The following is a 13,122-nucleotide window of genomic DNA, read 5'->3' as shown; positions in this document are numbered from 1 at the left end:
AACTACAACTTTTCTCTGCATTAAATGCAGTGCCACTGTGTATCAGGTCAAAAATCTGTTTCTGATGCTTAATAAATAATGGGACAATGACAAGAATTAAATAAATAAGCCTAAATTACACTATTAAGAAAAAACTTCTGTTGCTAAAGTCAGCATCTTTTTATTTCTTCCATTAGCCTTCCTTTTACGACGCAGTAGACCCAGTAGATTTTGAAGGCTTCCTAATGACGCGATTGAACAACTTGGACTCAGAACTAGCACAAGAACTTGGTGACTTTCCTGAAGATGACTTGGACATTGTCTTTACACCCAAAGAGTGCAGGACTTTGCAACCCTCTATGCCAGAAGATGGGTAAGGAGACTTTCTGTCCCTCTGAAATGCTGCACGTTTAAAAATAGTTTTGAAGATGCTGATCTAGACACCTCACTCTGCCATCCGTCCATCCATTATGCACTTGCTGAACCTCAAACATTTTAACTTTGCTATTGATTCTGTTAGGCCTGTTTGCACACTTAAAATTATGCAAGCACTTACATGACTTCCTGAGCTAGCTAGCTGGTAGTGGCGGAAGTGAGGTAGGCGTAGACCAGGAAGATAAGTAAAGAAGGGCAGGAGGGTAGTATGGAAAATAATTTTGTAGCCATGATTCCAAAGGTGGAAGTTGATTCTGATCATGTAGTAAGCATAGGATTGTGGGTTATTTCTTTTTTTTCACCAGCTATGTGTTACATGGCATTAATCAGAGCACTAAGCATCTCTTTCGCAGTACCTTTCTTGCATAAAAGGGGGGAAATAGTTCATACTTCACAAGGTTTGGGGAAAAAAGCTGTTAGTTTCTAGTGTAACAGTCACTTTTGGTTTTGGGCTGACATTAATAAAATAATTCCACTATTTTCAACAGCTTTTAAATTAAAATAGGTAGCATGTGTTGATACAGGTGCTCGGACATCCTGGAAATATTTAAGCTGGTTTGATAAATACAGAAACTATGGGCATCAGAATTTTTCAGTATGAGAAAAAGGAATATATTGGAGAGTTTTCTGATGTGGTTTATGAGAAGCCTATGCATTGTATACAAAATACTCTTCAAGGATTTTTTTTGCTGTGAGTGGTACTTTCAAGTAGAACCACAAAGGACTATTGAGCTTTGCAAGCAGTGACAGTCAGATAAATGTGAAGTCAGCACCAGTTTAGCCTTTAACTGCTATGTCTGCAAAGATGGCAAACCGTGCAACATGGGGGGATGGCTCCTTCCAGTATATTCAGGAAATGAATGGCGCAGTCTGTATTCTCTGCTGTGCTAAACCTGAACACTAAAGGGACAAATACGGTGTCTTGGCTCGTGGGGCAGACTTGCATCCCCCTCTGTTCCTGCAAAAGTTGTAACAGCCTGCTCTAATTTATACCAGCCAGCTGTATAAACTAGAGCCCTATACAACAGTGGTATTTGTTCAGTGTTTTCTGCCCAACATAGCAAATGCAATGAGGCTAAGACAGTTTATATGACTTTTGTCAGCTGTTGAGTATTTGAGAACGCCTCTGTCTAAGCAAGGCCTCAGCCTGCAAGTTCCTTCTTGGCCCAGTGCACCTCTTGAGGAAGTTCAGGAGAGCAAAGATGGAAGAGACGAGGTGCCATACTAGGTCATCTAGAACTCTTTGAATCACACAGCTCCTAGGGGATTTTGTAACATTTGCACAGCAGGTGATTTTCGCTTGAAGTTACTTACAGAAAGTGTTCTTTATCATGAATTCTTGTTTTCCTGTGGATCAGGGAGAGAGAATGGATGTGAGAAACAGTAAATATTTTGATGCTTGAAGTTCCCATTTATTTAAATGGTGGACAAAAATAGTAAAAAATTATTCAGCTTTGAAATGAGATTTAAAACATAAGATGACCATTTCTCTCCTATTTCCAAGGTTACATCCCTCCCCCATGCCTACTGTTTAAAAATATTTTTTCCAGTGGGAGAACATGTAGACTCATGCTGTACACTCAGTTTTAGGCCTGATTTGCACCACAGTGACATTAAGGGTTTTGTAAGGAGTCTGTGGCAAAGCTGAAATAGTCAATACCAACAGACAGGCTTTCAGCCTATTTTTTTACACAGCATCTTCCTATTTAGCCATTCACACCACCATTAATCAATATTAGTGCTTTCACAGAAAATCCTGGTCAAGGGAAGATGGGAGCACAGGAGAGGCATGCACCAAAGATTCACCTGCAGGCAGTGCAGTCTGTGTCTTCTTGCACCAAGAGCAGGAAACAGTTACCACCCACCAAACTGGATTAACATGCTGCCTGCTTGCAGACATATGTCCCACCTGAACCAGAAGCGGAAGCGACCGTGTGCTGTGTCAGTCCACTGGTGGCAGGGACACACAGCAGTCTGGTACCAGCCAAAGCTCCATCCTGCGGTGCATGCATGAACCCAAATCAGTTGTTACAGGGTCTTGAAAATTGTTTGCAAATCTGTTAAGTTTGGGGTGGAAAGTGCTAAAAAGTGTCATACCTTTCACCCATTGTTGCATTACATGTGTATTCTGCTCTTTTACTCACTTGGATCGGACAAGGTAGCAATTTTTGCACAGGTCACTAAAACTTTTTAGAGTAGGGGTAGGGGAATTTCGCTACAGTATCGTGACAGCAAATTCACGCATATCAAATTTAGCTTACAATATTTCAGTTCCAGTCACTATCCAGTCTATCAGGAAGCACTGACAACCCCCTACATCAAATGAGACTTAGCTGAAAGTTGAAAAATTAAATTATAACATATCCTTAGATCTTAAAGTTTTATTATGCTATCTGATTAAAAGCTTAGGGTCCCTTTTTAGAATTTTCTTCACTTCTCTGAGAAAGAGAAAACTACACCAAAAACATGCAAGACACTATGTATTTGCAAGAGTCCAGGAGCTGAGTGAGGTCTCTAGAAAAATATCTCTGTCTGTTGAGACTTGTTACCGAGTTTTGAAAATCACAAAGATAGGTACCTGGTATAATTTCTTTTATTTCACTGTATTTTATAGCAACATTGGTCTCATATTCATGAAATGCATAGTGTGGCAAATGGTTACCTCTGTTAAATGTATGTTTGTTAATTTATAAACACAAAGAAAAACCTGCATCAGGGAATTCATACAGTACACAGAATTCTTTAAACCTCAAACAATAGTTTAGCAGTAAAATAAATATACAGGAGATGACTAATAGAGAGGCCCTTATCTGAATAGTGGTTTTAGATATGTTTCTTTGTCCTTAAGGCAAAGAAAGGTACTAAAATATTTACAATACATTGCTCTTTCCCCAGGGTTGAACTGGACTCACATGTCAGAGACTGTGTTCAGACGTATATCCGGGAGTGGCTGATTGTGAATCGAAAGTAAGCTACATACAAGTAAATAAAATAGAAAATACTTTGCATTTTATTTGTCAGAGAGGAGATGCATGCTGTTGTAAGTAATCCTACAGAATAATGATTTGAATCACTGACTGAAGACAAGAACTGGTTTTTCAGTAATATATATAACTATATTGGTCCTTTTGAACTAGTGGGCTATAGCTAAGTATTGTTGCATTTACTTCTTATCAGACACTATGGGAATTAATTGCGAAGAAATTCACTGTAATGATGTCTGTAATAAAGTCTGTAATAAATAATGTCTGTAATAAAGTCTATAATGGAGCTTTATCTAAATCAGGAATACTACTATTTGATCAGACTAAAAGGAAAGATAACAGGGGTAAAGGTTACATTTGTAAGCTCTTCATTTCACTCCATGCCTTGAAAATTCAACATGATCTGATTTCTAATGGTATCTGAAAACAAAACGGAGTGCTAGTAGCAAAAAACTGAGGATTGTGGGCTTTTCCAGCAGTGATTGCTTGTGTTCATGGGATCATTGTTATAACATCCTATTTTACTATTTTACGTCAGTAAGTGATTTCTGCATTTGGGGTCAGTGTAATTCAACACACAGAATTGTACCAGTAGTCATTACAAGTGACTTAATTTCCTTTATTTTATTTTACTTTAATTTAATTTTATAATTTCATTTCATTCCATTTCACTTCTTAAATGTGAAGGAAACTCTCAATCAGTGCTTCCTTTGTGGGGGTGTCTGTCCCCAGACTTTCAGGGATGCACTGTGCCAGTGGAACTCCACTCCTTCCCCATCATCCCCTCCTGCTCTTCAGAAAGGTTTTTGGAGCTCTGTTTTTCTGCACCGCTTCCTGTTCATCCCCTCCCACGCTCAAGCCCTGTTCTTGAGAAGCGGTAGTAGCAGCTGATGATAGAGTGCTAGCACATTTGCTGCCATTTTGTTGTGCCCCTTCACCTGCCCTTGCTATTCTCTGTTTTTCTGACCTGATGTACATCAGCACTCAGCGTGTCGCAGGTTGACTCTTGGTGATCATAAAGGAATTGCATTGTTTAAATGTGCAGCTTGTGCAGGGACGAGCAGCTGCTCAGGGTTGTTAAGAGACTTCCTCCAGGGGTGCTGATGAAATTGATTCAGTTCTCTGAACTGTTCCACAGTGAGTCACTAAAAATAAGCTGGTGGGTTTTGCAAGCTCTCCACCTGCACCGCTCAGAGCACAGGCGCTGGCTCTTTCACGCGGTGGTGTTCTGAGCATGGTGTAAAGAGCCAGCATGCAACTTTGTCTGTGCATACAAGTAGGGAGTGAGCAGTAAAGCAGGTGAGGTGAAAAATAGGACATAGCTATTTTTGCACTTACATATGCTTGTAGAAATGTGAATGGAGCCATAGAAACAGAGATGCATGAAAAGATTTGTCGTGTGTTTTACTATTTCATTCATTCAGATAAGGTAAATTTGTGTTCAAAAACTTTATTGAGCCGTTGAGTCTGCAGTAAACATGACAAAGGGCCCTGCCAGAGGGCTGAGCTTTGATGGCTGTGGCTAACAAAGCAAGGAATTTATTAAAAATTGCAAAGAACAAGACAGTGTAAAAGATGCTGTAGTGTCACATAAACCATGGATAGATTGTTATTGGGAGTCTTATGTTATGCTTGGACACTATTCTTAAAACAGATGTGAGAGGAAGAAAAGACATCAAGAGAGAACTGAGAAAAAGTAGTTGTAGAAAGCTTTCCATTGTTTTGGGAAAGGCTGGAAAAACTGTAGTTTGAAACTTTGAAAGACAAAGATTCATAGGACAGCTTGCCTAACGTATGGTCTGGCGAGTTATGGATGACAGGAGTGTGTAAGAGACTTTCATCTATTCATGGATGTGAAGGTTCAGAACAGGAGATTGAAGAGTCTTCAGTGGGTTGCATGAGTAGACGTGGTCCTTGTGCGCCAGGGCAGAGGGGTATGTGACAGAGGGGCTGGACACGGCTGAGGGATCCATGTGTTGTTGCCAGAGGCTGAATGGGAGGCTTGTTCCTGTGCCTGTCAGTTTATTCTTTCAATTGTCCTTTGCTCCTTTTCCTTGTCCCATTTTGTTAGTTCAGTGTGTGGCCATTAAATTGACATGTGTGCTAAAAACAGTGTTTGCCTCTTGGTGAGTTTCAATTGCTACCATGCTTTTCAAAATAAATAAACAATATAAATAAATTTTCCAGGAATCCTTTAGGGGAAAGGCATCTCTAGCATAGCTTGTATACCTTGGGGAAAGGTCTCAGGTACAGAAATCTCTCCGTTAGTCATTCGTTTGCCACTAGCGGTAGTGAAAAAATAATCAACAAAACCACTTTTGGATGCTGAAATATCTTAAAGTGAACTCAGGCAGAATTTCTGTCTTTCATTCTTGATTATTAAGGTGGTTCCAAAACAAGGTCACATCCAAGGAGAGCTGGGGTTGTCTCTTTTATGACTTCAGTTTTCATTTGCAGTAAACTGGTAAATGATTAAAATGCAAACAATTAAAATTAAAACACATCAGAGCATATAATTCAGTTACTCCCAAAATGTAATAAAACGTTGTCTCCCTGATCAATAATTGCTTATCATGGCATCTTTATGAAAGTACTCAGATGTTTAGACATCGCTTTGGGAGTGTTACAGAAAGGAATATGAATGAAGCAGGATTCTGTAACTGAGGAGGCTGACTGCAAAAAAGGCCCTCACGGGATTTAGCAAATTGCATAGTAAAGTGGAAGAAATAGAGCTCTGGATGTGTCAGTTATCTTTTTTTCAGGGTACTAGCTGGTTTTTTAAATCTGCCACAAAAATGTAACTTGAAATAGATACCTTCCTGCAAAATTTTGGGAAGTTGCTGGCAGAGAAGGTTACACTGTGCTGTAGCAATAGTCCTCTTCAAAAACAGGGACTGTTTGAAAGGTATAGATTGTTGTATGTGATTAACTTGGGATACCAGCTAGGTCCAGGACAAGAGCAATGAGTTCCTTGATGTACAATTGCTGGAGCAAAGAGCCAGCCAAGAGATAAGTGATCCCAATCTGTGTTCTTATGGTCACTGAAATAATCATAGTGTCTGATGAGGAGCTCAGAGCTGAATTTGTACCTAGGTTGGGTTTTGCTGCTGTCTCAGGCTCAAAGTCTATGCAAAAGTGATCTGAGTGAATTCTCTTCCTTTTAAAACCATTCTTAATGATAGAGTTGCAGTGGTGTGATAAAACAATTAAACATTGTGCAATGTCACATTTTTGCATAAAAGCTGTGCTACACTGCTCTTTGGCACAATAATATTTCCAGTTGCTTAATATTTTTTTTTAATTTGTCTTTTCTGTTTTATTTTCCCTTCCTCGTCCTTGTGCTGTCCTTGTGCTGACTTTCTCGGGCTTCTCTGTGAAAGGAACCAAGGCAGTTCAGATAATTGTAGCCTGAAAAACAAGGGATCCCGAAAAGACTTTCACAAGACACTTCGAAAACAAACATTTGCATCAGAAACATTGGATTCCGGGGATGCAAACTTTCAGGTACATTTTCTTCACTTCGGGAAAAGCAATCCAATATAGCAGCTTTCCTTAAAGGAAGCATCCTAGGATCTTGTAATAGCATGAGGCAGAGAGCTGTGCTTGCCATTAGGCCTCGTGGCAGAAGTGGCATTAAGACCCTCTCTGCCAGACAAGCAAGAGACGTTTCGCACCGCCCCAGTGTCCAAGCCACAGCTCACCATTTTGTGGTTTTCCAACAGGCGGGGCCCCGACACATCCAGGCGCTCCCTGAGGAGGCCTCGAGGACGACCCTCGCCTCCTCTGACTTTGACCTGCGCAGCCTGCAGCCGGAGCCCCGCCTGGAAAACCTGCTGCGGCATGTCAGCGCCGAGGAGTTCGAGAGGCAGAATGAGGAGGCACGCCGCACCAACAGGCACGCCGAGCTCCTTGCCCTCTACCCCTCCGTGGATGAGGTGAGCTCAGAGGCTGACTGGCCTGCAAGCCCTCCTGAGGTGGCTGTCCTGGCATGTCTAAAGCTGCGCCGCGGTCAAAAGACAGGGTTTGTGGCCTGGATATGTGTCTGCCTTGGATAATAACATGGCGAACGGATGTCACCTTGGGCTCCTGTCAGCTATCTTGAACACGCATTCAGGGGGTTGTACTTGGACTGGTGATGTTGCCTGAGGCTTTGTTATACCCCTCTCAGCGTGGGTCAAGCCGTGTGCTGGTGATACGGTTCTGTCAGAGTGTTACCCTTTGCTGTAATGCTTGGGGGCCAGAAGCATAAATATTCAGAAATATAAATCAATTTTCTTTCATCTCTGAAGAGATGAAATTCCGGCTGAGTGTGGGAAATTGCTACTCTGTAGCAGTGGCCCAATTAACATCACATAAAGGTTTTATGTACGTATGTAAATTTACGGTTGTTTTAATTGAGTATGACTCCAATAGCTGTTTAATTATAGGAGGATGCAGTGGAGATACGGCCGGTGCCAGATCGCCCAAAGGAACATCTGGGCAACAGGATTTTGGTGAAGCTGCAGACTCTGAAGTAGGTATCCTTCCCAGGCATCACTCACCATTTCTTAGTTCATACCAGTTTACTGTGGCTGACCCTGCTACACCACTACAAGTGTCCTGCTCCGCAACTGTTTATACACTTTCTTGTTCTTTCTTAGTGTAGCAGAGGACTATTTCTGTCCATCATTGCAGGAGTCTTTAACTTGTCAGGGTGAAAAGGAATTGGGAATGAGCCCAAATTATATATTTCCAGCAAACTAGATTGGTCTCCGTACACGCTACTGGACTTAATCAACAGAAAAAAAATTCATGAAAGATATGATTATTTTAACTAATATCTGCGACCAGCTTTCTGACAAATTTAGAAAATACATTGTGTGCAGTTTAGTTCCCTTCTTTTCCTCTTGCAATCATCTAATGAAATGCACTAATAAAAAAATCCTCCAGACTTCGAGAGAGCTGAGGTCTGAAACTAAATATTTCTCCTTATTTTCTAATGGAAGTACCAGTCAAAATATAGTGCTTTCATTTTTTTATTATACAGAGTCATAAGAGTGCAGTATTAATCAGTGTCCTGGGTGTCTTTCCTTAACAGGTTTGATATAGAGATTGAACCTTTGTTTGCATGCATAGCTCTCTATGATATAAAAGAACGAAAAAAGGTAAGTGTGCGTACAGTATTTTTGTTCAGTTAGCTTGGACTTTTATCTCTGGAATAATAATGTAGGAAAACTTACAAAAACCATGCCATTTTTTACACATGCAGTCTGATCCAGGATTATTTTTATTCCGTCAAAGTCACATGCTTGCAATTTTTTATTTTGTAGTTCTACTACTTCTGACTTATTTTCAAACAAAATCATAGAATCACAGAATGGTTTGGGTTGGAAGGCACCTTAAAGATCACCTAGTTCCAACCCCTCCACCATAAGCAAGGACACCTTCTACTAGACCAGGTTGCTCAGAGCCCCATCCAGCCTGGCCTTGAACACTTCCAGGGAGAGGGCAGCCACCGCTTCTCTGGGCAACCTGTTCCAGCTTCTCACCATCCACACAGTACAGAATTTTTTCCTAATATCTAATCTAAATTTCTTCTGTTTCAGTTTGAAACTGTTACCCCTCATCCTATCACTACAATCCCTGATAAAAGAGTCCCTCCCATCTTTCCTGTAGGCCCCCTTTAAGTACAATCTGATGCATTTTTGCTTTGCAATACCTTTTAATTGTTTTTCTTTTCAAGATCTCAGAAAATTTTCATTGCGACCTCAACCCTGATTCATTAAGAGGATTCTTGCGTTCTCATACACCCTCCATTGACTTGTCTACTCAGGCAAGATCAGCAGTATTTTCTGTCACTTACCCCTCATCGGATATATACCTAGTAATAAAGGTATGTTACAGTGCTACTTCAACACCATTTTTCTGGTTCCTGGCTGTGCTTGTTTGAATTCATGGAGCTGACAAACATGAGTCTCCTGTAGCTGAGATGAATTCTGGTAGTTTTAAATAGTACATGTGCAGGTATGTCTCACTCCCAAGCTAAGAAGTTATATTGATACCCTGTGTTCTAGTTCTTCCTATCTCTGCCTAATGGAAATTTAAATTAAAATGAAACAAGCCATTTTTAAAAATTGTAATTACATTCTGTGGAGGTTTTTTGGCTTTGGCTTAGTGCACTTTGCATAATTTTGTTTATTTAATTCTGAAACTGAGTTAGGCTGAATCACTTCATTTGGAATGTGTTAATTTCCTGATTCAGTGAAAATGTAGTAGTACCCGATTGTCAGTGTTGTCATGTATTTATCTTCTGCATTCTAACAACCAGAGGAAAAACTAGAAGTTTTTGTATCAGTTACTCCATAAAGACAGTTTTAAATATTCTGTATTGCGCATTTAGACAGGTTCTTCCGTATTGCTAGAGAAGCAACACGTTACTACTTGGGGGATTTTTTTCTTCCATATTGCTAGAGAAGCAACATGCTACTACTTGGGGGATTTTTTTTTCTTTGTAAGTGTCTTGTTTTACTGATTTTTGTAGATAGAAAAGGTGCTTCAGCAAGGAGAAATTGGAGACTGTGCAGAACCCTACATGGTTCTTAAGGAAAGTGAAGCTGGCAAGGTAAGTAAATAACTATAAAGAGTATTTAGATAAAAAATGTATGCCCAAGGGAAAAAGAGAGAAAGAGTAGGCTCTATGGCACAGGACAGAATCCCAAGAACATTGGGGAGGAAGCCAGTTGGCACATCTGTGGTGTAAGCAGTCTGGTGTCTGTGACCAACGGGACGAAATCATGAGAAGGCAAGGTGCACTTTCATTACTGACCCCTCTGAAAGTCAATATGGACAAAGACTTGAGTCAGTAAGCAGATAGGGGTGAGCAAAGGCGATGATAATGCAATGTGGAGTAGCAGAAATATTCGTACCTGCGAGACATGTTATTGAGTTGGATGGGCAAACAACCTGTTGTGTGTATGTGGCCGGTTCGGTGCTGTCATCCATTGATAACATGAGCTTTCTTCAAGGAATTCATGGTCATTTACCTCCCTGGAGCAGACTGAGAATGTTTGCTGGCCTTCCACCTGTCTCTCACTATTAGAATATTGCTTTCAGCGGAATATTGGGTTTGTATCTGATGAAGGAAGTAGAACCTGCTAAACTTTCATGGTGATTGTTCATGCTAGGCTTGAAGGTCACTGAAAAAAGATTTGTGTTCTCCTTTTGTATAATGAAAATGAACTAATTGAAAAGAAATAAGAAGTGAACGTACATCTCAAAACAGCTGTGATGCTGGCAGTGATGTAGCAAGAAAACATGGAAGATAAGAATGCAAATTATTTACTGAACTGTAAATATGTAATTTCCATTTTTTATCTATAGTAGCATTAAAATAACTGATTGCTTTTTAAACAGTCATTATCTTTTTTGTCTTAGACAAAAGAAAAGATTGAAAAACTGAAAGCCCAAGCCGAATCCTTTTGTCAGCGGTTGGGGAAATATAGAATGCCATTCGCCTGGATTCCCATAAGCCTAACTAATTTCTTCAACCTTTCAACACTTGAACGAGAAATACCTGAGGCCGAAGGTTTAAATGGTAGTTGTCTAACTTTTCTAACTAAAACAAAGAGACTCTTTGGTAGGACTGTGCATAAGAAACAAGGTCATTCACTCTGGCATCAAGAGAAAACAACAGATTCAGAGTCAGCCTTCATTTTCAGTGCTACAGGCACAATATGCTCATTCTACATCTCTGCATATTTATTTTTATGCATACTAAATATTCTTCTATTTTTAGGCCAAATTTTTGTTGAACACTGGCTTTGTAGAAGTCCCTTCCATATGGAGCTTGTTTGCAATATAAGGCAGTCAAAATACTTAACATCTTAGTTTCTAGCATATACAGGACCACTGGTCAACAACATTAACCAAACTGCTTTATAACCCATGAACTAAAAATTTGATTAAGCCAGTGCTCTGCAGCAGAAAAATGTAACTTCACTAGGTGTGTCCTGGCATTCCAGTATTTCACATAGTGTGAAATGAAAGTAGTGGAATGTTTTAGATACTCTTTCTGTCCTCTGATTATGCTGGGAAGTTGTGGATTTCTAGTGTATTCTGATAGTCTTGTACTGAAGCAACACAAAGCAAGTTGATGTTTCACTTAATTTCCCTTTGAAGGAAAAGGATCCACTAGTGACAAGAGGGCAACGCTGCTACAGGCAAGAAGACTTTCTGAAAGAAGTCTCAGCTCGGAGGACAGCTATCCAGTATCAAACTTCAAAACAATCTCTCTGACCCTCAGCACCTTTTTTAAACAGGTATTGGATACTCCTTACTTCTGATTGCCTAAGACGTTTTTCATCTATGCAATGTGAACTGTGTTGGAAAAAGTTACCAGTGATGTTCGTATGGGGACAGAGGATAACTGCTGTCAAGTAGGCAATAACCCACTTGCTTTGCATGCCTCAAAGACATGGTTTACCCAGAAGCTTTTCTTAGTGTTATGGAGTATTGTTGTAAAGGTACTGATTTTTGTCTTTCTCTTGGTAGGAAGGAGACAGGCTCAGTGATGAAGATCTGTTCAAATTTTTAGCTGATTTCAAAAGATCATCTTCCTTGCAGAGAAGAATTAAGACTTTACCAGGTACATAATTCAGTTTGGATGGAAAAGAATATGTGTACTTTTCTTCCCTAAATTGTTCTGTAAATTCCAGCCCCAAAGTATAATTGACTTGGGGTTTAAGTCTATAGTATGTGCTATTGCGGAACATCCTGGGCTCCCAGTGTCTACCTAAGCACAGATGCTTTTGAGGGTTTTTTCCTGTATGAGTGAGGATGGAGATTTATATTTAGCTTGATATTATAAAATTATTTGCTTTCCTCCCTAATTTACAGTGTATCCACTTGATGTCTGTTGTTATTATTCAAACTGTTTGAAGACAGTGCTTAAAAGAAAATTGCTAAGAGCCTTGCGATTTCCCTGCAATGGTTTTAAATGTGTCATATTTTACAGAGGGAGATTGTCGGGGTGTCTGGGTCAGTGTGATTTAACGAGGTAGAGAAGCAGAGATACTGTCAAAAACCTGACCACCTTATTTTTTCTTTTTACATCAATTACAGCTCAAGGTCTTCTGGGCTGTAGAGGAACCTTAACAAACATGAACTGAATGCAAAGCTGGTTTGCCTTTTTAGCACATTGTCAGAAATGACAAGTCTGAGTTCCCTAAATGGTTTTCACTAATCACAGCAGAGAATTTAAATTGAAAGTCTAGTTATACTTGGGTAAATGTCATCAGTGTTAACTGTTTAAGTGCTTACAACAGCAAGCCTGACTTTCCTGGTGGGTGGTGTCTGCTTTGGCAGGGATTAATCAGAGCAGAATCGGCGGGGGTGTGTTTGTGTGTGTGTGTGAGAGAACTGTATTAGACAACAGCCCTTTTGTCTTTTATTTCTCTCCCAGACAAATTTTATATTATTTGTGTGTGAAAGATACCAGAACATCGACCCAGCATATGGTATTCCTTTTTTCTTTCCTGCTTCCTTGAAATTGTACAGGGTAGACATAAAGAGCTATATATTGGCCTGATGTGTAGCGATGTGTGTAGGTTACTTCCTGTGTATCTTTCTAGACCTATGCTTTCATTCTCGTGCAGACTGCAAGCTGAGTGTCCAGTTCTTACTTCTGCACTGTTGCTATGTAACCTCACATATTATTTTTGTTTTATTATACATTGGTTATTTTTTA

The 13,122-nt window shown here is 40.0% G+C and overlaps 1 protein-coding gene across 1 annotated transcript in view; it reads left to right on the top strand.

Moving 5' to 3' along the window:
• Window positions 1-209: 209 nt before the first annotated feature.
• Window positions 210-13,122, top strand: part of DOCK8 (dedicator of cytokinesis 8) — a 77,468-nt gene continuing 64,555 nt past the window's right edge. Inside the window, exons 1-11 of the mRNA XM_086479207.1 lie at window positions 210-352; window positions 3,310-3,381; window positions 6,779-6,902; window positions 7,121-7,333; window positions 7,826-7,911; window positions 8,476-8,542; window positions 9,121-9,270; window positions 9,919-9,999; window positions 10,812-10,971; window positions 11,556-11,695; window positions 11,928-12,021. Coding sequence (XP_086335333.1) covers window positions 225-352; window positions 3,310-3,381; window positions 6,779-6,902; window positions 7,121-7,333; window positions 7,826-7,911; window positions 8,476-8,542; window positions 9,121-9,270; window positions 9,919-9,999; window positions 10,812-10,971; window positions 11,556-11,695; window positions 11,928-12,021 — 1,315 coding nt within the window. The 5' untranslated portion in view covers window positions 210-224. The remainder of the gene's footprint in view (window positions 353-3,309; window positions 3,382-6,778; window positions 6,903-7,120; window positions 7,334-7,825; window positions 7,912-8,475; window positions 8,543-9,120; window positions 9,271-9,918; window positions 10,000-10,811; window positions 10,972-11,555; window positions 11,696-11,927; window positions 12,022-13,122) is intronic.

Source organism: Leptosomus discolor, chromosome Z (genome assembly GCF_034619465.1).
Source record: "Leptosomus discolor isolate bLepDis1 chromosome Z, bLepDis1.hap2, whole genome shotgun sequence".
NCBI classification, from domain to species: Eukaryota; Metazoa; Chordata; class Aves; order Leptosomiformes; family Leptosomidae; genus Leptosomus; species Leptosomus discolor.
This window is presented reverse-complemented; position numbering and strand designations above follow the sequence as displayed.